Source organism: Ranitomeya variabilis, chromosome 1 (genome assembly GCF_051348905.1).
Source record: "Ranitomeya variabilis isolate aRanVar5 chromosome 1, aRanVar5.hap1, whole genome shotgun sequence".
NCBI classification, from domain to species: Eukaryota; Metazoa; Chordata; class Amphibia; order Anura; family Dendrobatidae; genus Ranitomeya; species Ranitomeya variabilis.
The window spans coordinates 267,715,850-267,740,350 of NC_135232.1; the positions used below are offsets into that span (position 1 = coordinate 267,715,850).

At 43.1% G+C, this 24,501-nt stretch overlaps 2 protein-coding genes across 3 annotated transcripts in view; one reads left to right on the plus strand and one right to left on the minus strand.

The window, feature by feature from the left end:
* The window catches only part of LOC143814542 (solute carrier family 2, facilitated glucose transporter member 9-like), a 46,432-nt gene extending 39,801 nt beyond the window's left edge, over positions 1 to 6,631 (plus strand). For both annotated transcript variants that reach the window (XM_077293457.1, XM_077293458.1), the window contains exons 9-12: positions 2,731 to 2,832; positions 2,934 to 3,009; positions 4,028 to 4,155; positions 5,305 to 6,631. In XM_077293457.1, coding sequence (XP_077149572.1) covers positions 2,731 to 2,832; positions 2,934 to 3,009; positions 4,028 to 4,155; positions 5,305 to 5,490 — 492 coding nt within the window. In that variant the 3' untranslated portion in view covers positions 5,491 to 6,631. The remainder of the gene's footprint in view (positions 1 to 2,730; positions 2,833 to 2,933; positions 3,010 to 4,027; positions 4,156 to 5,304) is intronic.
* A 15,269-nt stretch (positions 6,632 to 21,900) lies between these two features.
* Positions 21,901 to 24,121, minus strand: LOC143794200 (uncharacterized). The gene is made up of 3 exons (XM_077280950.1): positions 23,831 to 24,121; positions 23,514 to 23,676; positions 21,901 to 22,744 (listed from the first exon to the last, which is right to left on the minus strand). The coding sequence occupies exons 1-3, from the start codon at positions 23,925 to 23,927 to the stop codon at positions 21,901 to 21,903; spliced, it is 1,104 nt and encodes a 367-aa protein (XP_077137065.1). The 5' UTR covers positions 23,928 to 24,121.
* Positions 24,122 to 24,501: the final 380 nt, after the last annotated feature.

Genomic DNA, 24,501 nt, shown 5'->3' on the forward strand with positions numbered 1-24,501 from the left:
GTCTCCCATTGGTAGCCTCTTTTTTTCCATTAATTATTTGTGTCATCCTTCTGCCAGGTATAAATATTGCCACACCGATAATCATTCATATCTCAGTTTCATTTATGTCGCTTCGTCTCCTCTAAATCATCACTCAATTTATTAACTCGTGTGATGACACTGTTCTTACAGGTGGTTCAATCCTCCATTTTCAATTGTGTTTGTAATTTTACCTACATATCCAGACAGCCATCTTGGAGTTTTTTTGTTACCTCTTGTTGCAAAAATTATATATTTAGAAGAATGATATCCATTGCACATTTATTAGAGATCATATTAAACCGTGTGCAAAAAAAAAGATTTCCGCAAAAATACATTTGGTCTTACATGAGCGCGCAGACCCCGAGGAATCTTGCGTGTTCTATAGTATTGTCCAAGCATAGTTAAATGTAATTACAAGCTTGTAATATGTTTCACGTCATTTTCATACTTGCGTTTAAGATTCAAGATGGAAGGTGTACTCAGGTATGCTGCAGCTCCCTTTATACCTTTTAAGATTTGTTCCTCATCCTCAGTGGTATGCGTGAACATAAAGGGCTCAATGGTAGTTGAATTCATAGTCCACAGTAAACCGAAAAAAGAGACAAAGCAAAAGAAAGCAAAACATTTAGCAATTTTCCACAGGCAGCAATTATGGTGAAAAAAAGTGACTTTTTATTAGCCCATGCGACGTACAGTGAATAAGCGCAAACAGGAGGTATTTATGGCAGTGTTGCATCATCTGATAATTATAATCTCAATAACATAAATACTTTCAAATCACTATCTGCTTACATCACATGCAAAATCTGAGAAGCATTTCATAATGAATAAAGCACAGTAAATGTGCTATTGCGAAGAGTATACACATACAGTGGGTACGGAAAGTATTCAGACCCCTTTAATTTTTTTACTCTTTGTGTCATTGCAGCAATTTGGTAAATTCAAAAAAGTTCATTTTTTTTCACACTAATTACACTCTGCACCCCATCTTGACTGAAAAAAGACAGAAATGTAGAAATTTTTGCAAATTTAATAAAAAAGAAAAACTGAAATATCACACGGTCATAAGTATTCAGCCCCTTTGCTCAGACACTCATATTTAAGTCACATGCTGTCCATTTTCTTGTGATCCTTCTTGAGATGGTTCTACTCTTTCATTGGTGTTCAGCTGTGTTTAATTAAACTGATAGGACTTGATTTGGAAAGGCACACACCTGTCTATATAAGACCTCACAGCTCACAGTGCATGTCAGACCAAATGAGAATCATGAGGTCATAGGAACTGGCCAAGGAGCTCAGAGACAGAATTGTGGCAAGGCACAGATCTGCCCAAGGTTACAAAGAATTTCTGCAGTACTCAAGGTTCCTAAGAGCACAGTGGCCTCCATAATCCTTAAATGGAAGAAGTTTGGGACCACCAGAAGTCTTACTAGACTTGACCATCCAACCCAACTGGGCAATTGTGGGAGAAGAGCCTTGGTGAGAGAGGTAAAGAAGAACCCCAAGATCACTGTGGCTGAGCTCCAGAGATGCAGTAGGGAGATAGGAGAAAGTTCCACAAAGTCAACTATCACTGCAGCCCTCCACCAGTTGGGCCTTTATGGCAGAGTGGCCCACCAGAAGCCTCTCCTCAGTGCAAGGCATATGAAAGCCTGCATAGAGTTTGCTAAAATCACATGAAGGACTCCCAGACTATGAGAAATACGATTCTCTGGTCTGATGTCAGTTTTAGCATTTAGTGAACCTAGTAAAAAAAACAAACAAAAAACAAGTGTGGGATTGCACATTTTTTGCAATTTCATCGCACTTGGAATTTTTTTCCCATTTTCTGTTACACGACATGGTAAAACCAATGGCATTGTTCAAAAGTATAACTCGTCTCGCAAAAAATAAGCCCTCACATGGCCATATTGTTGAAAAAATCAAAAAGTTATGGCTCTGGATAGAAGGGGAGCGGAAAATGAAAAAACGAAAAAAGCTCCGGGGGTTAAAGGGTTAAATATGATAGAATACAGAACTAATAGATACTTGTCAATAGTGACGACTTAGCAAACTACTCCCAAAAGTATGTTTTGTTACAGAAAAGTGGTTTCTTTTTCATGTTTTGTTTTTAAATGACATTATTGCATCATTTGTAGGCCACGTTCACCAGGAATGGAACAAGCAGAGGAAAAGTATAACAGAAAAGTACTGCATAATAGAAACACATCACCACTAGAGAAGAGCGAATATCTTCGGCTCCCTCCTTATTCGGCAAGCTTAGGGTTTACCAAACAAGCTGCCGAGGAACCTGAATACCTGTCGTGCTCCCGATGATCCACTGTTCGGCTCCGCAGCTGCATGTGTCCTGGCTGTGTGACAGGCACAACACATGCAGGGAGAACCCAACACACAGGCAGTCGCTGCATCTATTGTGCCTGTCACACAGCCGCGACACATGCAGCTGCGGAGCCGAACAGCTGATCAACAGAAGCAATCCAGGTATCCGCGTACCTCGGCAGCTTGTTCGGAAAGCGCTATAGCTTGCAGAATAAGGAGGGAACCGAAGATATTCGCTCATCTCTAGTCACCACTTCTCCCTTTATCACCTACTCCTGGTTTTGACTTACAAATACTGATATAAAATAGTGACCAAATACTGATAGTGTGAATGTGTTCTTAAAGTCTCTCTTCTGTTATCTTTACGATTACATTTGGTTTTCTCTTTAGAGTGTGATGATAGAGCGCTGTGGAAGAAAAGTCCTATTGCTTGGGAGTTATGGATTCATGGCTGCTATGATGGGTGGTGTCACAGTCACTCTGTCAATTCAGGCAAGTAAAAATGTCTATCAAAACTGCTCCCCATCCCCATCCTAACATGTAATAGATATCCTAAATATAATGAAACAATGTACATTATCTGTTCACTCCAGGGCTGGACTCATTGGATGCCATATTGCACTGCAGTGCTCATTTTCTTATTCATCTTTTTCTATGGGATGGGTCCAGGTATTTATTCATTTCTCTTGTGAAAAATGTGGTGTATTCTTCAAATATTGCCTATTTTTGTCCAGTAATTAGAGCTGTATGTACGACTCATGCTACTCTAGGGATCAACCTTGAACAAGCCCCTCATTAAAGGCCTCACGTATCATATGATATCATGATTTGCTCATTTCTGAACAGTTGTAATGATAATTGATCAATTTAAGAGTGGGGTCACACATTGCAGTCAATGTACAGCGGAGGTGTGGCTGTTGCCTGAACGTCACAGCGGCTGTTAGATTATAGGAAAATGCATCCTAATCGATTAGATATTGTTTATGGCTGCACAGTTGTACCCTATATAATAGTTAATTAATCTACATGCAGTTGAGAGCCACTGAGACTGTCATGAAGGGAGCCCACGTCCGCTGTGTAGAGATCACTAAGTCTCACCCTACTTCTAAAAAAAGAAAAAATCTATGATAATTCAATCATCAGTTTCCGTATACATGTCGCATACGGATCTGACATTCTCCAAAACTTTTTTTTTTCTTCTGATTTAAAATAAATGAGGACCATTGTTTTTGTTATGTCTTATTTGGTGAGGTGGACCCTTAAAGTCCTTGGTCTAGATAAGTACCTGTAATGTAGCACGGACACATGACGTTGGTGCAGCCGGGAAGTTCAATATGAACAATAGAGGCTGTAGTGTCTGGACCGCAACAGGTGGGGTAGAACTGGAACCAGAAGACTCAATAAAAGAGTTGGCGTAACGACAACTGGTGCAGATCTGGAGTTGTTTTTTCTTATTTTTTGCCTCACAATTAAGACACATGGACTTAATAGAGTATTATGCTCCTGACTTTCCCCACCATGTTTTTTTACATGAATATCATGTAAGTGTGATAAGTGCATCCATCTCTTTTCTTTCACTTGTAATGTTATTGAATATCACTGTCACGAGCTTGTTCCCGGTTTTCTTGTTCATGTTAGTAATATGGTGAATCTCATGACATTCCTGACTTTTTTTTTTACTCTACAGGGACATTAACTCTTGCAATAGTTATAGAGATATGCAGTCACTCTTCCCGTGCTGCCATTTTTGTAATCATTACTTGTCTCAACTGGTGCGGACTGTACGTGATAGGGATGATATTTCCATACGTGGAGGTGAGAATGCACTTTTTAGATTTCACATTTCTTTGTTCATAACTAGTTACTTCAATAGGGGAATGCACTGCAGTTTCAGGCAAGCATATATGCTATTTAATTAGAGTTTCCAAGGCCCTGCATGCACAGTTTAGATCAATCTGTATTTATATACACTCCTCGACATTGAAATTATAACACGGAAAAGGAAATGTCATAGAGCTATGGAAATTACAGGATGGCTAGACATGTTAGTGACATGAAAATGGTACAAAAAATGCAAACAAATATTTCTAAACATCTTAATTTATTCAGTTTTGAGTATGAGCACCATTTGCAGAAATACACGCACTTAGGCCCTTTTCTCACATCAGTTTTTTGCCATGAGTCGCAATCCGTCGAATTTTGAAAAAAAATGGATCCGTCGCAGATTGGAAAAAACTGATGCGACTGATCCATTTTTTCACTGGATCCGACTAGCTGATCTGGCTAATTGGATCCTAAAAAAATTGGAGCATGCTCAGTTTAAAAAACAGAATCCGGTGCTGGATTCCGTCATTTGTCGCATCTGGCGCCATAGGCTTCCTTTCTAGCAAACAACGGACGGCGACGTTTTTTCGATGGACACAAACAATTTTACTTTGTCACCTGTCTCTGGCCGCTTGACAAACAATTTTCGACGGATCCAGCGAACGATGTATGAAACGTTAGGCCATCCAACGCAATTTGTCGCTAATACAAGTCTGAGAAAAAAACGGATCTGGCGGCATCAGTCACTGGATCCATTTTTTTCAAAATTCGACGGATTGCAACGGATGGCAAAAAACTGATGTGTGAAAGGGGCCTTACACACCTTTACTGGCAAGCATGGATGGCTTAACTGAACTTGTATATTTATTTTAATTGGGAAAGAGGAACAGTCCTTTCGCAGCAACTTTTCTTCTGCCGAAACAAAGGGTGAAGCTTGTTGAAATCTAACATTCCAGTAGTAGATGTCAGGGAAGAGCGAGGAGATGCCAATACACATTACAGAATTGGTCTAGCCTACAGAAATTGCCCAGTTCAGCAAACCTTTGTCTATTCTTTATGGATAGCTAAAATCACAATCGAGCTACATTGGATTGTAACTGGGTCATTCATTGCTCTCATTTATACTTTTCTCATTTTTAGGCTGCCCTTGGCTATTATTGCTTCCTCATCTTTTTTGCCTGTCTTGTAATCTCAGGAATATTCCTGTTTTTCTTTCTACCGGAGACAAAGGGGAAGACATTACAGCAAATCACAGCTGAATTCGACAGACTCAATTTTAAAAATAAAAAGTTGCAAGAACCTATAGAGTTTTCCACCAGTCTATGATGAACCATTTAGCCCCTTATTACTGGGGTGGGTTTTGTTGTCCTGTGTATTTACTGTGTAGCAATATGGAAATACGGACATGCTTGGAGAATACAATACATTATGTAATGATATAGACCCAGTATATTGACTGCTCTATAGGGAATTTCCCAGGCCTAGAAAAATAAACAAAGCGTGACTTCAGATTACTGAGTCCTGAGAGTGTGCAATGTGATCACTGTCACAATGTCCTATAATTTCAGCGCAAGTGAGCGGTCACAAGACTGGAAGTATGCGACTTGAATACTTGTGGTTATGTGACTGACTACTAGAGTAGATTCTCATCTGCTTCCTTCAACAGAACACTGAGATAAGCTGATGAGAAGCTAGTCGCAACAATGCAGAATGCATCAATTACCACCCACTTGGACTAGGAAAGCAGGTGAATCGTGACAGTGTACGAATTGCACGCTCACTGTCATGATTCAGTAATCTGTAGTCACATAGCACAGAAATCCCGTTACCAACTTTATAGATGCATGCAGCATATAATCATCCCATTCCTGCTATACCAGAGTACATGCATTAAGTTTATTCTTTATATAGTGTAAGCAGAAAATGAGCATAAAATGAAAGGATTCATGACAAAATATCAGCTTTGCAGGGAAGGCCTTCTGGGAGGCGGTGCTGCCCGGAACACAAGATTCTTCTGCTATCTCTCATGTCGAAACATTTGAAACATGTCTGTCAGGTCTACAATGCTACCATATATGTAGATGTGCATTAAATGCAACTTCAGCTATAACATGTCTAGTGCTCCTGTACACATTGGTCTACAGGAATTATTAAAGAAAAAGTATTTTTTTAAATAATACATTTGTAATTTTATTCATTAAAGAGGATGTTTCATTTTCCGCAGGGGGCACCATTCCCCAAGCTTCCCGCTTTTTTGGCAGTTTAGATTAGTGGCATCACCTCAATTTCTTGAACCAAGTGCTTTTCGAGGCTGCAAGCAGATGCATTCTTGTGATCTGACCCTCTTCAGAGCAGCGCTTACAAACTATGTTGGAAAGAGCTTGTAAGCGTTGCACATTTTGGCCACCACTGCTAGACTGCAACAGTGACAAGTTCCCTAGGCAATGCGAAGTAAGCAATAACATAAAAAATTACTTCGCTCTTGAGGATGCAGAGGATTATTAATAATAATTGCAAAGTTGCTTCTTTTTCAAAATACTTTGCAATGTTCCCCATTCACAAACATGAGAGTAACACTTTAATCTGCTCAATAGTGCAATAATATGTATTGAAATGTTATCTTTAAATCCGTAAGAAATGTATATATCAAAATACCAACCTATCTTCTATTTTCACAATCTGTATATAGAATCTAGAGTGAAGTATTCCCTCATTTAATGATAAATAAAACAGTTTCCTCTCATTCATTTTCACTTAAGGGACATAAATGATTGGACAGGTCATTTTTTTCCCATTTTCCCTTATAGTAGACTTTTTAGAGCCAGAATTATGCCAGTAGACAGCAGACTGTTGTTAGATACTATGGAAATAAAAGGGTGATTCATTAGTTGCTTTACAAGGAAAAATTGCTGTAACTTCTAAGAGAGGGTCGACCATACTGAAATTTGGAATGTACATACCTTGGTTAATGAGAAACTGATGTTTTAAAGCAGGTGTTGAAAATGTCCACCATGTGAACATAGCCATAAACTACCAACGTGTAGAAAGGCATGCAGCAAGTCTATCTCGTAGTGGAGACGACCGGTGGGGTGATGAGACCTCTCAGAGTGAGGATGTTTCTCGTTGTCGAGGTTCATTGCACTCTCACTTCTCATGAACCAAAGTATGTAAAGTCCAAATCTCAGTACGGTTGAAAGTTTAGAAATTACGGCAATTTTTCCGGGTAAAGTAGTAAGTGAATCACCGTGTATTACTATCTCAAGGGACCAGACGTACTCTAAGTTATACTGCCACATACAGGCAGACACAAAGAGATCACTCATGTAAGCAAGCAGCATACCGTTGTGCTCAAAAGTTTACATACCCAGCAGAATTTTTGCTTTCTTGGCCCTTTTTCAGAGAATATGAATGATAACACCAAAACTTTTTCTCCACTCATGGTTATATATTGGTTGGGTGAAGCCATTTATTGTCAAACTACTGTGTTTTTTTTATCTTTTTAAATCATAATGACATCCCAAAACATCCAAATGACCCTGATAAAAAGTTTACATACCCCATTTGTTAATACCGTGTATTGCCCCTTCTAGCATCAATAACAGCTTGAAGTCTTTTGTTGTAGTTGTGGATGAGGTTCTTTATTTTCTCAGATGGTAAAGCTGCCCACTCTTTGCAAAAATCCTCCAGTTCCTGTAAATTCCTGGGCTGTCTAGCATGAACAGCGCGCTTGAGATCTCCCCAGAATGGCTCAATGATATTGAGGTCAGGAGACTGAGATGGCCACTCCAGAACCTTCACTTTGTTCTGCTCTAGCCAATGACAGATCAACTTGGCCTTGTGTTTTGAATCGTTGTCATGTTGGAATGTCCCATGCACTGCTTTCGGGCTAATGAGTGCAAATTTGACTCCAGTATTTGTCGATAATGTGCTGCATTCATCTTTCCTTCAACTTTGACCAAGTTTCCTGTGCCTTTGTAGCTCACACATCCCCTAAACATCAGCGATCCACCTCCGTGCTTCACAGTAGGAATGGTGTTCCTTTCATCATAGGCCTTGTGGACCTTTCTCTAAATGTAACGTTTATGGTTTTGGCCAAAAAGTTCAATTTTGGTCTCATCACTCCAAATTACCTTGTTCCAGAAGTTCTGAGGCTTGTCTCTGTGCTGTTTTGCATATTGTAGGCGAGATACTTTGTGGCATTTGCGCAGTAATGGCTTTCTTCTGGCGACTCGACCATGCAGCCCATTTTTCTTCAAGTGCCTCTTAATTGTGTATCTTGAAACAGCCACACTGCTAGTTTTCAGAGAGGCCTGTATTTCAGCTGATGTTATTTGTGGGAATTTTCTTTGCATCCCGAGCAATCTTCCTGGCAGTTGTGGACGACATTTTTGTTGGTCTGCATGACCATGGTTTTGTTTTTACAGAGCCCCTGATTTTCCATTTGTTAATCACAGTTTGAACGCTGCTGACTGACATTATCAATTATTGGATATCTTTTTGTATCCCTTTCCTGTTTTATACAGTTCAACTACCTTTTCCCGTTGATCCGTTGACAATTCTTTTGCTTTCCCCATGACTCACAATCCAGAAATGTCAAGAGTCTGTCTGGATCCCAGAAACTCATTCAACTTTTGTGCACACACACTGATTACAAGCAAACAGGTCACAGGTGAGGATGTTACCCTTTAGTAGCCATTCAAACCCATATGTGTCAACTTCTGTGCATGACCGGTCAAAATCACCAGGGTATGCAAACTTTTGAGTTGTCATTATGATTTAAAAAGAGAAAACACAGTAGTTTAACAATAAATCGCTTCACCCAACCATTAGCCATGAGTTGAAAAAAAGTTTTGGTATTATCATTCATATTCTCTGAAAAAAAAGCCAAGAAAGCAAAAATTCTCCCGGGGTATGTAAACTTTTGTGCATAACTGTACCTATATACTGTACATAGAGAGAGAGAGAGTAGTGCGTAAACTGGTAGGAGGAATGAGATGTAGAAGCTAAAAATCTCTGTATGACCGATTTATAATCTGTAATCTGTAAGTAGTAATATCCACCATACTGGTTATCGAAAATATAAGAAATACTTAAAGTGTGAGATTTATCAAAACCCATGCAAAGGAAACCTGAAGGAGAGATGTTCATAGCAGCCAATCAAAATACTACTTTAAATTTCAAAAGGTTTGTAAACATTAAGAATTGTCAGTTTTTCTTTCCAGCAGATTTATTAATCCCTTCTGTGACATGTATTTGTGGGGAGCATCACTTTTCTAAGACTGAAACTTTTAAATAAAAACGTAACATCTTTCTTTTCACTGTTTGCTTGTACGTCACCATCCGTAGAACATATTGCACCATCAGAACAACAAGGTGACACAAACCCTCAAACTAAACATCTAACAAATAACACGAATAGCCACCAACTTTGGATAAGAATGAGGTTTTTATTAACCATTAAATTATAAAAAAAATAATAAATTTAAAACGTAATTGTACTGTTAAATCAATGAATGCAACAAATCTACCATGTCCACCAGAATTAACTAGGCCACTAATCGCCGTATAATAAATATCATGATAGTTCAGAGTTGGATATATCACATGGGCAGGAGGGCAGGAAATCTTCCACTGCTGGAAATGTTCAGGTAGCGGACCCTGTATGACAGCGCCATTTGAACTCAATCTTCCTGCTAAAGGCTCCAATGGACCAATCCGGAAGAATTAGAGACTGGCACGAACCCTCTGAAGAATCTTCTGGAAATAACTCATGGTGGACACAGCTTGATCCTACAACAATCTCAGAAGGTACAAGTATGGAGTAAAAAGGTGTGTAGGGGAGGGCATTAAGACTATACTATTGTGGGGGGTTACCACACATCTCCCCCTTGCTTAATCGCATGGCGAGACCTTATTAAAATTTGCAGCAGTTCTTGAAATATTAACAAAAGAAAAGAGCTTGCAAGCACTGTGCATGTTCTGCTGTTTAGCAGCAGTGGTCGGTTTTCAAGGAAACAAGCTATTAATGAAACAAAAGTTTTAAGATCTCAAGAATAGATGACATTTTTAATACAGTATGCAGTAAATTGCAAAACTGTTTATATTTGCAAACACTACCCAACAATATCCTAATATGAAGATGGGAATAACCCTTTAAGACTGGCGTTTTACACATCGGTCTTAATAAAGAGAGCGCTGGAGTAAGATGCACCAAATTAATTGAGAGGAATGTGACTCTTTAATGAATTTGACACATCTGTCAACTATGGTGTGCTACCACCAGAACTGTACCCTTAGCAAGGGCTGATGTACATTTCTGTCAAAATTAACTCCACTTTTGGTGCTCTACTCACCTTTGGCCTGTCCTCCCGCATTGTTAGACCAGGTTGTGGCCAGGACGGGTGTAAAATGTCAAAAGTTGCGAAATTATTTATTCGCTACTCTTCATTTTGTATGCTACAGGCTGTTTAAGGCCTTCAGCTTACATGACAGTGGGGGCACAGACAGGATGTCAGCATCCTAATAGGCAGCATGATGATGTCATCGCATCACAACGTCTGCACATGGATGTTAATAGAAGGAGAAGACTTTGTCGATGGGCTTGCTGGGGATTTGGGGTGAGTATATATTTCTGAGACGTTGTTATTTTCAAACAGGCACTCGGTATACATTACATTTTAGGGGCACTTAGGGGACACTATTAATTGTTATAGAACACTCAGGGCATTGTTGTTTGGAGGGTCAATAGAGGCATATTAATTACTTTTTGCTAGTACTCTGCTGGCATTATTACTTTTTATGGAGCAGTCAGGACAATCTTATTTAATGTTTAATGTTTCGGGTTGTCATTATGATTTCAAAAGAGAAAACACAGTAGTTTGACAATAAATGGCTTCACCCAACCAATAACCATGAGTGGAGAAAAGGTTTTGGTGTTATCATTCATATTCTCTGAAAAAAGGCCAAGAAAGCAAAAATTCTGCCGGGGTATGTAAACTTTTGAGCACAACTGTATTTGGTGTACACCTCTATCACTGTAAATATGTATTATCTTTTTTGGGAGCCCATTCAGATGTGTTTCACTTCACCTATGCCTCTGATGATAGCACAAATGTCACATCAAAACTACTGTACCTAGGCCTTGTTCACACATCCTGATATTTTGGGTTCTGGAAAAAACAGTACCGGTGTTATCCGTGTACATGTGTCCGTGCGTGTTATCCATGTGCCATCTGTGTGACTTGTATTGGAATAGAATGCAGAATAGACACCTTTGATAGACAACTCCCCATTACTAACCAAAGGGCTTCATGCCAGCTGACATCAACCCCAACTACCATCACCCCGATGGCCACCACACCAGGCAATCAGGAAGAGCAAGTTAAATCTAATGTGATGTACACTAAACTACACACACGGCACTAATTATACAGTATGTTTCAGTGATATCTATCTAGCTATCTAGCTACCCCATATATAGCTGTCTATCCCATATCTATATATCTAACTTTGAAATCTAAAAGTAAAACATTAGGCAGCATTCCAATAGTTACCAAAATAAGTGGACTTATTTAGCCCATATGTCGTGGCGACTTTTCAGTTCAAATTAACCTTTCTCAAGCAGTCACTATGTGGGGGCTAGTATAATATTTGGAGGGCTATGTGGGAGCCTTTATACTATATGCAAGCAATTATACAGTGTGAAGGTTTGTGTTGGGTCCGTCATACTGTGTGGAAGGCAGTGTGGGGGATTATACAGTGTGAATGTTTGCGTGGGGTCCATCATATAGCATGGAGGGCTGTTTGGGGGTCACTATCAGAGGATCATGCTGTGTTGAGGTCCCTATACTTTTCTGGGGAGTTGAAGGGTGGGGTACAGTAGGGTCATCATCCTGTGTATATGAAGGGCACTGTGGAGGAATTCACTGTGAGGGTATCTTACTGTGTTTGTGGGGCACTTTTGATGGCATCATACTTTAAGTGCAATGAAAGGGGAATCTAGGGCTCCAGTAGGAGCAATATTAGATGGCACACAGTACCACACAGTAGGTGTAGTAATAGGGACACTTATGGCAGCAGAGGCTCAGTATTGGGCTATCAGTAGGAACTGGCTGAAAGAAGTTGCCATGTATTCTAGGTCTGAAAATATGAGAAAAGTGAATGACTCCACCAGAAAGAACGTCACCTAAAAGTCCCCATCAATAGCTGTACTGTATGTAATCTCTTGTATATTCTGCAGGACTGGGATCTACCACTATATGTCACAATATGGCAGTAATATCAGCGTTGGTCTTTGTATAGATTTATTTCAGTTACAGCACTGCCATGCTTCTGATGCAGTCATATACTTTCCATTTTATCTGTTTCTTAGACACATGCTCTTCTCGTTCCTCTGTTTTTTTCTTGTGATTCTGGTCTGTTTTTTTCTTGTGATTCTGGTCATCATGACATGACATTAGAACTACAGCTAGTGATATTAACAGAGGAATATAAGATGGATATATTGCTTTGCTGAGTCACGTTGATGTGGTAGAATTGAGAAAGTTACTTATTAGAATTGCAGGTCACTTGTCACACCTTTCCTCCAGTTACTACTCATGTAATGAGTGATTGGTCAAGCTTAACAGGAGGAACATGCAGACATCATGTTAACACTGAAACAATTCTCTCATCAAACAGCGGCACTTTTATGTCACATTGCTACCATACACTCTGTCTGTATGAGCAGAATTGTTATATATTGCAAGATAATAATAATGTTCATCAATTGGCATAGAAACAAGGATCTGACACATACACAAGGCACAATGCAGAATCCAGAGCTACCACAGAATTAAAAACTCAATATTTCATTATTGTGAAAACTCTTAAAGGGTATGTCCACCTCTGAGCAGATAAAAGCGTTTTCCAGGAATATGATATTATTGATCTATGCCTAGAGGGGTTGTCTGGTCTAATATGTGAAGTCTGCAGTCATTCTATGTGACTGCAGACTAATGAATCCCTCCAGTGCACGCACTGTGAAATACAAGGATTTGCCTGTTTCTGAGCCGTGAACAGCGGTGATGTATGCTTTATAGATACTCCTGGCAAGAAGTCGACTAGTAGACGCAGCCTCGCTCCATACACTTAGTGTTATGACCCCAGTGGACAGGGTCTCAGAGGAACGTGTAAGTCTGCGAGATTCAAAAATCCAGCTCATAGGGCTGTGGTAACTGGGTTGACCAAATAGCTACTCCTAACGCCAACACTAGAAGTAGCCGGGGATCATGCCTACGGTGATCGCTAGATGACTTGCGCCAGCCGGAGAATCTAACTACCCCTAGGAGAAGAAAACAAAGACCTCTCTTGCCTCCAGAGAAAGGGACCCCAAAGCAAGATACAAGCCCCCCACAAATAATAACGGTGAGGTAAGAGGAAATGACAAACACAGAAATGAACCAGGTTCAGCAAAGAGAGGCCAGCTTACTAATAGCAGAATATAGCAAGATAACTTATCTGGTCAACAAAAACCCTATAAAAATCCACGCTGGAGATTCAAGAACCCCCGAACCGTCTAACGGTCCGGGGGGAGAACACCAGCCCCCTAGAGCTTCCAGCAAAGGTCAGGATACAGATTGGAACAAGCTGGACAAAAATACCAAACAAAACAAAAGCAAAAAGCAAGGAAGCAGACTTAGCTTGAAATACAGGAAACAGGATCATAGGACAAGAGCACAACAGAATAGCTCTGATTTCAACGATGCCAGGCATTGAACAGAAGGTCCAGGGAGCTTATATAGCAACGCCCCTGAACTAACGGCCCAGGTGAGGATATAGGAAAAGACAGAAGCTCCAGAGTCAAATCACTAATGACCACTAGAGGGAGCAAAAAGCAAAATCACAACAGTACCCCCCCCTTAGTGAGGGGTCACCGAACCCTCACCACGACCACCAGGGCGATCAGGACGAGCGGCGTGAAAGGCACGAACTAAATCGGCCGCATGAACATCAGAGGCGACCACCCAGGAATTATCTTCCTGACCATAGCCCTTCCACTTGACCAGGTACTGAAGCCTCCGCCTGGAGAGACGAGAATCCAAGATCTTCTCCACCACGTACTCCAACTCGCCCTCAACCAACACCGGAGCAGGAGGCTCAGCAGAAGGAACCACAGGCACAACGTACTGCCGCAACAAGGACCTATGAAACACGTTGTGGATAGCAAACGACACAGGAAGATCCAGGCGAAAGGATACAGGATTAAGGATTTCCAATATCTTGTAAGGACCAATAAAACGAGGTTTAAATTTGGGAGAGGAAACCTTCATAGGAACAAAGCGGGAAGAAAGCCACACCAAATCCCCAACACGTAGTCGGGGACCCACACCGCGGCGGCGGTTGGCAAAGCGCTGAGCCCTCTCCTGTGACAACTTCAAGTTGTCCACCACAAGATTCCAGATCCGCTGCAACCTATCCACCACAGAATCCACCCCAGGGCAGTCAGAAGGTTCCACATGACCCGAAGAAAAACGAGGGTGGAAACCAGAGTTGCAGAAAAACGGCGAAACCAAGGTGGCGGAACTAGCCCGATTATTAAGGGCAAACTCAGCCAACGGCAAGAACGTCACCCAATCGTCCTGATCAGCAGAGACAAAACACCTCAAATAAGCCTCCAAAGTCTGATTAGTTCGCTCCGTCTGTCCATTAGTCTGAGGATGGAAAGCAGACGAAAACGACAAGTCAATGCCCATCCTACTACAAAAGGATCGCCAGAATCTGGAAACGAACTGGGATCCTCTGTCTGACACAATATTCTCAGGGATGCCGTGCAAACGAACCACGTTCTGGAAAAACACAGGAACCAGATCGGAAGAGGAAGGCAGCTTAGGCAAAGGAACCAAATGGACCATCTTGGAGAAGCGATCACATATCACCCAGATAACGGACATGCCTTGAGACACCGGAAGATCAGAAATGAAATCCATGGAGATATGTGTCCAAGGTCTCTTAGGGACAGGCAAGGGCAAGAGCAACCCGCTGGCACGAGAACAGCAAGGCTTAGCTCGAGCACAAGTCCCACAGGACTGTACAAATGACCGCACATCCCTAGACAAGGAAGGCCACCAAAAGGATCTGGCCACCAGATCTCTGGTGCCAAAAATTCCTGGGTGACCTGCCAACACCGAGGAATGAACCTCGGAAATGACTCTGCTGGTCCACTTATCAGGCACAAACAGTCTGTCAGGTGGACAAGAATCAGGCCTATCAGCCTGAAATCTCTGCAACACACGTCGCAGATCTGGAGAAATAGCTGACAAGATAATACCATCCTTAAGAATACCAACAGGTTCAGCGACTCCAGGAGCATCAGGCAAAAAGCTCCTGGAAAGAGCATCGGCCTTCACATTTTTTGAACCTGGTAAATACGAGACAACAAAGTCAAAACGGGAGAAAAACAATGACCAGCGGGCCTGTCTAGGATTCAGGCGTTTAGCAGACTCGAGATACATCAGATTTTTGTGATCAGTCAAGACCACCACACGATGCTTAGCACCCTCGAGCCAATGACGCCACTCCTCAAATGCCCATTTCATGGCCAACAACTCCCGATTGCCCACATCATAATTTCGCTCCGCAGGCGAAAACTTCCTAGAGAAAAAGGCGCAAGGTCTCATAACAGAGCAACCAGGGCCTCTCTGCGACAAAACGGCCCCTGCTCCAATCTCTGAAGCATCCACCTCAACCTGAAAGGGAAGCGAGACATCAGGCTGGCACAAAACAGGCGCCGAAGTAAACCGACGTTTCAACTCCTGGAAAGCCTCCACGGCAGCAGGAGCCCAATTAACCACATCGGAGCCCTTCTTGGTCATATCCGTCAAAGGTTTCACAATGCTAGAAAAGTTAGCGATAAAACGACGGTAGAAGTTAGCGAAACCCAAGAACTTCTGAAGACTCTTAACTGACGAGGGCTGAGTCCAATCAAGAATAGCTCGGACCTTGACTGGGTCCATCTCCACAGCAGAAGGGGAAAAAATGAACCCCAAAAAGGGAACCTTCTGTACACCAAAAAGACACTTTGAGCCCTTGACAAACAAAGAATTTTCACGCAAAATTTTAAAGACCATCCTGACCTGCTCCACATGCGAGTCCCAATTATCAGAAAAAAACAGAATATCATCCAGATAAACGATCAAAAATTTATCCAGATAGTTCCGGAAAATGTCATGCATAAAGGACTGAAAAACTGAAGGGGCATTAGAGAGCCCAAAAGGCATCACCAAGTACTCAAAATGACCTTCGGGCGTATTGAATGCGGTTTTCCATTCATCCCCTTGCTTAATGCGCACAAGGTTGTACGCACCACGAAGGTCTATCTTGGTAAACCACTTGGCACCTTTAATCCGGGCAAACAAGTCAGACAACAGCGGCAAAGGATACTGAAATTTGACAGTGATCTTATTTAAAAGCCGATAGTCAATACAAGGCCTCAAAGATCCGTCCTTTTTAGCCACAAAAAAGAATCCCGCACCAAGAGGGGAAGAAGACGGACGGATGTGTCCTTTCTCCAGAGACTCCTTGATATATGAACGCATAGCGGTATGTTCAGGTATCGACAGATTAAACAGTCTTCCCTTAGGAAATTTACTGCCTGGAATCAAATCTATTGCACAGTCACATTCCCTATGAGGAGGCAATGCACTGGACCTGGACTCGCTAAAGACATCCTGATAATCAGACAAATACTCCGGAACTTCCGAAGGCGTAGAAGAAGCAATAGACACAGGCAGGGAATCCTCATGAATACCACGACAGCCCCAACTAGACACTGACATAGCCTTCCAGTCAAGGACTGGATTATGGGTCTGTAACCATGGCAGGCCCAAAACAACCAAATCATGCATTTTATGTAGAACGAGAAAACGTATCACCTCGCGGTGTTCAGGAGTCATGCACATGGTAACCTGTGTCCAATACTGCGGTTTATTTTCTGCTAATGGCGTAGCATCAATACCCCTAAGAGGGATAGGATTTTCTAATGGTTCAAGAATAAAACCACAGTGCTTAGCAAATGAGAGATCCATAAGACTCAGGGCAGCACCTGAATCTACAAACGCCATGACAGGATAAGATGACAGTGAGCAAATCAAAGTTACAGACAGAATAAACTTAGGATGCAAATTACCAACGGTGACAGGACTAACAACCTTAGGCTGGTTTCACACTTGCGTTTTTATCTGCATGCGTTTTTTTAAAAAAAACGCATGTGTGAAAAACGCATGTAAACGCGGTAAAACGCATGCGTTTTTTAGACGCATGCGTTTTTATAGAAAAACACAAGAAAACACAAGAAAAAACAAGAAAACCCTAACCCTACCCCTACCCCTAACCCTAAACGTGACTGAAATACGTGGCACTGAAATACGTGCAACTGAAATACGTGGTACTTAAATACGTGGCACTTAAATACGTGGCACGTGGCACTTAAATACGTGGCACTTAAATACGTGGCACGTGGCACTTAAATACGTGCCACGTGGCACTTAAATACGTGGCACGTGGCACTTAAATACGTGGCACGTGGCACTTAAATACGTGGCACGTGGCACTTAAATATGTGGCACGTGGCACTTAAATACGTGGCACGTGGCACTTAAATACGTGGCACGTGGCACTTAAATACGTGGCACGTGGCACTTTAATACGTGGCACGTGGCACTTAAATATGTGCCACGTGGCACTTAAAGACGTGGCACGTGGCACTTTAATACGTGGCACTTAAATATGTGGCACGTGGCACTTAAATACGTGGCACGTGGCACTGAAATACGTGATACGTGGCACTTAAATACGTGGCAATATGACTGTCAGAAAATGTTCATTAAACGGTTAGGGGTGAGTTTAGGGGTAGAGTTAGGGTTAGGGTTTGGATCCCTTTATCACCTTGATGGTGGTGGGTGGCTTTTCAGTGTGTTTTCTGGTTTTTTTCTATAAAAACGCATGCGTTTTTAGCGCAAACAAACGCATGTGCTTAAAAACGCATGCGTTTACATAGACAGAAATGCATTTTTTTGCCGCGAAAAAACGCATGCGTTTTTTCGCGGCAAAAAAACGCGCAAGAAAACACTGCAGGTAGCATTTTTGAAAATGAACGCATGCAGACAAAAACGCATGCATTTGAAAACGCGTTCAAACGCATGTGCAAAAAAACGCATGCGTTTTCAATGTTAAATATAGGAAAAAAAATGCATGCGTTTTTTGTGCAAAAAACGCTGCAGACAAAAACGCAAGTGTGAAACCAGCCTTAGGCTACGTTCACATTTGCGTTGTGCGCCGCTGCGTCGTCGCCGCAACGCACAACGCAAACAAAAACGCAGCAAAACGCATACACAACGCTGCGTTTTGCGCCGCATGCGTTCAACGCATGCGGCGCAAAACGCAGCGTTTTTTATAAACGCAGTTGCGTTTTCAACAAAAAACGCAGCGTTTTGCGCCGCATGCGTTTTTTGTGCAGTGAGTCATTCTTCATCCCACCCACAAAAAAAAGTGTCTACACAATAGATAAGGGCCACCAATGGCTAGAAGAGGGTTGGTGTTTATGTAATTGTGTATATATACCATGGCAGACATGAATTCCTCCCATTTGCTGGTATTCATGATGGAGCGTCCCATGGACAGTATCGTCATGGATATGGAGATGGAATTAGCCTTGGCTCATGCCTATGCTGTCGCCTGTGCTCATCAAAGAGAAAGAGAAAAACGGAGATGGATTCATCGCAGATTTTGGATACACCCTATCTTGGAAGTCCGGGAGAGCCGTGGAGCATACCATAGCTTGTTTGGCGAACTCAATGACAACCTGGAGAAGTATTTCGAGTACACCAGGATGTCTCAGGAGAGCTTCCGGTATCTTCTGCGTCGGGTGGAAGGAGCCATCAGCAGGCAGGATACTCAGCTCCGGAGAGCTATATCCGCAGAGGAGCGGCTGCTGGTGACTCTACGGTACGTAGCTGTTTGAATGACTTGAGATATGTTCGGCTACGTTCACATCTTCCCTTTTTTTTTTTTTTTTTTCTTAATTTTTGTTGGGGGTGGTATGGTCAATGTACTTTTAGGCTGTGTTTCTACGGTCAGTAAACGCTGCTTGTTTGACGCTGCAGCGTCAAACAAGCAGCGTCCAGATGTTCCAGCATAGTGGAGGGGATTTTATGAAATCCCGTCTCCACTATGCGTGGAAACCCGCACGCGGAGGCCCTGCGACTCCGGACATGCTGCGCGTCTTTTCAGAACACAGCATGTCCGTACACCTTGCGGGGACGCAGCGTCCCCGCAAGGTATATCACAGGGCCCTACGGCGAGGGGTGCGATGATCCCGGATGTGTACTGTACACATCCGGCACCATCGCGTCCCAGGAAGGGGGCGGGGCTTATCGCCGACCGGCTTCGCCGCTGCAACGATAGCGCCGCGTCTCCGGACAGTGGAGACATACCCTTATAAATTGCAATGTACTAATGTAATTTCTTTATCTTCTTGGCAGTTTCCTGGCTACCGGAGAGACCTTGCGATCCCTTCAATTTCAGTTCCGGATTGGAGTCTCCACTCTCTCGGGAATTATTGCTGAGACCTGCCGCGCTTTGTGGGATAACCTCCGGGAAGAATTTTTACCCGTCCCTACAAGCGATATCTGGTTGGCCAACGCCGAGAAATTTGAGGAAGTGTGTTCGTTTCCAAACTGTATTGGCGCGGTGGATGGCAAGCACATTCGTATTACCAAGCCAGGGAAAAGTGGATCCCTTTTCTATAACTACAAAAAATATTTTTCCACTGTGCTGATGGCAATTGCCGGTGCGGACTGCCGTTTTCTGGCAGTCGACATTGGTGCTTTTGGCCGGTCAAATGACTCGCGCACATTCAAAGAGTCTGATATGGGCCAAAAATTATATGGCAACAATTTCAATTTCCCCCAGCCACGACCTCTTCCCCACACCGAAGGCCCTGCGATGCCATTTGTTGTGGTTGGGGATGAGGCATTCCAAATGTCTGCCAACCTATTGAAACCCTACTCAAGTCGGGGCTTGGACCACACGAAAAGGGTGTTCAATTACAGACTGTCCAGGGCCAGAAGGACTGTGGAGTGCGCCTTTGGCATCCTTGTCTCTAAATGGCGGATATTAGGATCCGCCATTAATCTGAAAACTGAGACAGTGGATGAGGTGGTGAAGGCGTGTGTGGTTCTCCACAATTTTATTCTGGCCAAAGAGAGACTGAACGTTGATCTGGATGAAACCATAGCCAACCCATTGCCCAATTTCCATGATCATCCTCTGAGGACAAGTGTGGAAATTGCGCAGATGAGGGACCGTTTTGCGGCCTATTTTGTGTCAGATGTTGGCCGTCTGTCATGGCAAGATTCAATGGTGTAATAAACTGTTGGACTGTATTCTGGTGTGACTATGCTAAAAATAGTTCACCAATGTAAATGTGCCTTATCTAAAAAACTTGGAAACCTTTGTTTTTAAAATGTTGTGTTTTAATAAAAAAATTTTCTTACGTTTTCTACCATGCTTCCAAGACAAAATTTATACCATACCATATTTATTTGTTTGTCAGATCGCCGTGTATCGTTGTGTTTGACAGCAAAATCAACGATACCAGCGATGTTTTACACTGGTAACCAGCGCTTAGTAACCCGATGTTTACCGTGGTTACCAGTGTTAATTGTAAACTAAAAAATAAAAATAAATATACTCATCTTCGCGTCCCCTGGCGTCCACTTCCTGCACTGAGTGAGCGCCGGCCGTAAAGTGAATGCACAGCACAGCGTTGCTGTGAGGGACGTCACTCAGTCAGTGCAGGGAAGCTGACGCCGGGGGATGCGATTGTGAATATTTTTTTTTTTTTGCATTTTACACTGGTAACCAGGGTAAACATCGGAAGTGCGCCCTGCGCTTAGCAACCCGATGTTTAACATGGTTACCCGGGGACCTCGGCATCGTTGGTCGCTGGAGAGCGGTCACACAGACCGCTCTCCAGCTCCCAAATAGCGATGCTGCAGTGAATTGCATCGTTGTCTGTTTTGCTGCAGCATTGTTAAGTGTGAAGGTACCTTTACAGTATGTGTCCACGTTCAGGATTGCATCCTGAATTGCTCAGGTTTTTTCATCAATATTTGTAAGCCAAAACCAGGAGTGGAACAATTAGGAAAAGTAGAATAGAAACATATGCTCCACTGCTGTATTTATTACCCACGCCTGGTTTTGGCTACAAATATTTAATTAAAATCCGGACCAAATCCGGATGCAATCCTGAGCGTGGACACATACCCTTTTTCTTTGAAAACAACTCATACACTTTAGTGTTTGGAAACACCTCATACAGCAATGAAAGACACCCAAAGAAACGGTCAAATTAAAAAATCCAAAAATACTGTCTGACATTGCATATATGAGGTGTTTGAAGCACAAATAAACGACGCACGGAGTGAATTACCGAGCAGTGTACTTGAAAAGAAGACCAAATATTGTATACAAAAAATTAAATTTTTATTGAGGGGAAACAGAAAAAAAGGGAAAATAAAATTATGGGGTTTCAACAGCCGAGGGGGGATCAACATCCGCTACCACCGGTGACCGGTAGCTTCTAGTTCTGGACCTGGGAGTGGGAGTGGTAGAGGAGGAGGAGGAGGAGGAGCCGCCATACTCTAGTAAGCTTGATGGCAGGTCCAAACCCCCCGCAGGGTACACTAGGGAGACCGCCTAGTCAGTAGAGGAGGGAGGAGGCAACACAAGCCGCCTACGTTTTTGGCTTGGTTGGCCCTGGCTGCTCCTGCTGTGGCTAGAGCCACGACGAGATGGTGTGTGTCCTGGAGCAGCCAGAACCTGTGCCTCTGTGTGTGTGTCTGTGTGCCTCCTCTTATATTTTTTTTTCCTTTTCCTGCCTTCTGCGGCATCTCCCCCAGAAGCACTCCTACGGGAGGATGAGGGCCTGGCAGGAGCAGGAGTGGGCCGCACACTGGTATGGTGCCTGTGGTGGCGTCGCCCGGCACTTGGACCAGGGTGGGGGGGCTGGAGTGACTCTGCAGCAGTAGTCGGAGTCACGCTAGCCAGCGACGGCACTACGGGCAGTGTCGCTGACTGCGCGACCCGAGACTGCTGCAGAGCCCTCACGTAAGAATTGTTGCAGTCCTGCATCACCGAAATCTGGAGTTCCGGCGTAAGGTTTTCCACCATGCCTTTAGCAAGTGTGCTGAAGAAATGTTTTGCCGGATTTGAGAGCTCGGCTTCCAGGATTTCAAGGCGCCGTCCCATACTGGACATTTCATCTCTCAACGCCTTGAAACCGTTCTGGAACACCGTGCCCAAGTGCAAAAATTCAGGCATGACTGACCTGTCCGAGGCCCGCTGGCGCTGTCGGGAATACCCGAACGAAGGTGCGCCAGAGGCCTCGGGCAGGGGAAAACCTGACGTACCGGCAGCCGGTTCTCCAGATGATGGTGGTGCAAGCCTGCTGTCGCTGTGGGATGGCTGTGACGGCTCAGATGGCGATCCATGAAGTTCCGCTTCACAGGGGGGAGCTCGCTGGAGGGTGCTGCTGTGTGTCCTGTGAAAAGATAATGAAAAAATTAGTCTTCAATTAATAACCTATCACATACGCCAACTCCTGTCAAAAAAATTACATGACACATCAAAACATTACAATCCCCTGTCTCTCAGTCTGTGTGGCCTATAATAAATTGCTGATTGTTATCGCCAGCTGAGCATTAGGGCTCACGATAACAATCATGGACATACCGACGGCAGAAAATGACTGTTCATTCAAGTTGGCAAAGGCAATGCATACCCCTGTCATCTAAAAAAAAAAATCTAGATAATGCCTATGTCACAAAAATAGTATAAAATTTAAAGTCAAGAATAAAATTTAAAAAACCAAAAACGAAAAAAAAAAGACTTTGCTGATCTGATCGCAGGAATGGCCATGACGTTAGGATCATGTGATCCAGACGTCATCATTATTCCTGCAATCAGAACTACCCTGACTCAGAACGTAACCTGTCATGGACTACAATGACTCACGCCTAACCCAAAAAATTACTAATGGGCTATATACCATTCCACAAGGGTAAAAGGATGGCCAAAATGCTACGATGACTACATGGATGGCCAATATACTATGTTCCTTTGGAAATATACTATGTGTATATGTAGCTCGAACGTGTACTATGTGGCTGCGATATAGTGGCCTGGAAATCTACTATGTGGATGCACAATGTACGTGGCTGGGCAATGTACTATGTGGCTGTGCAATATGCTATGTGTCTGGGCAATGTACAATGTGGCTGTGCAATATGGTATGTGGCAAAAATACTTACTGTCGGCGGGTAAGGACCGGTCTTAGGAACTGGAGGGCCCTGTTGTACTTGTAGGCCACAGACTTGGAAGCAGCAGCACCGCTCCGAGATTGCTCCTCCTCAGCACGAATCCCCTTATTGAAACGGTCCTTTATGGATCGCCATCTGGTCCTCAACTTTTTCACTGTTAATGTAAAGACAAAAAAATTGTTACATATTTAGCATTGTAAAAGGATAAAACAACCGTGTGCGATGCAAAGTGTAGGCGTTGATCGCATCACACACGGTTGTGTTTATCCTAGCAAGATGGGTCATAGCAGCGTCTCAGCAATACTCACTAAAGGTGCCTTTGTCCTTCGCTGAGGCACTGTCAAAGCCATCCCACAGCGAGTTTGCCACCTCTGCCCACAAACGCCTTATCACCACCTGGTCCATGTGCCGGGGGTCACGGCTGTCCCACAACGGGCCCCGCTCCTGGATGCTTGAAATAAGGAGGTCCACATCTACACTCTCTCCTTGGGCCCGTTGTGAAACCTAGAAAAATTAGAAAACAAATAGGTTATAAATATGCAAATATTAACAACCACCAGCACCTGGCATGATAGGTACCTCTGCCCTATCCTTTGCCATTTGATGTATGTATATTGATGTTTTCTACACCTGTGTTTTGGAATGTTTGTGTGCAGGGAGTTCAACTTTATTTTACCTTCCCCCAATACTTGCTGCCCTGAAAATCTATAATGTATAAAGGCCCCGTCTCACATAGTGATTTAACAACCATCACGACCAGCGATACTGCCTGGCCGTGATCGTTGGTAAGTCGTTGTGTGGTCGCTGGGGAGCTGTCACACAGACCGCTCTCTCCAGCGACCAACGATCAGGGGAACGACTTCGGCATCGTTGAAACTGTCTTCAATGATGCCGAAATCCCCCTGCAGCACCCGGGTAACCAGGGTAAACATCGGGTTACTAAGTGCAGGGCCGCGCTTAGTAACCCGATGTTTATCAT

What these genes read in the sequence shown, in the direction of transcription:
- LOC143794200 (XM_077280950.1), bottom strand. Translation starts at nt 23,927, where the DNA reads ATGGACCAGGTGGTGATAAGGCGTTTGTGGGCAGAGGTGGCAAACTCG. An exon ending in GAAGGACAAAGGCACCTTTA is followed by an intron (nt 23,677 to 23,830) that starts GTGAGTATTGCT and finishes TTACATTAACAG; the next exon opens with TGAAAAAGTTGAGGACCAGA. An exon ending in CCGGTCCTTACCCGCCGACA is followed by an intron (nt 22,745 to 23,513) that starts GTAAGTATTTTT and finishes ATCTTTTCACAG; the next exon opens with GACACACAGCAGCACCCTCC.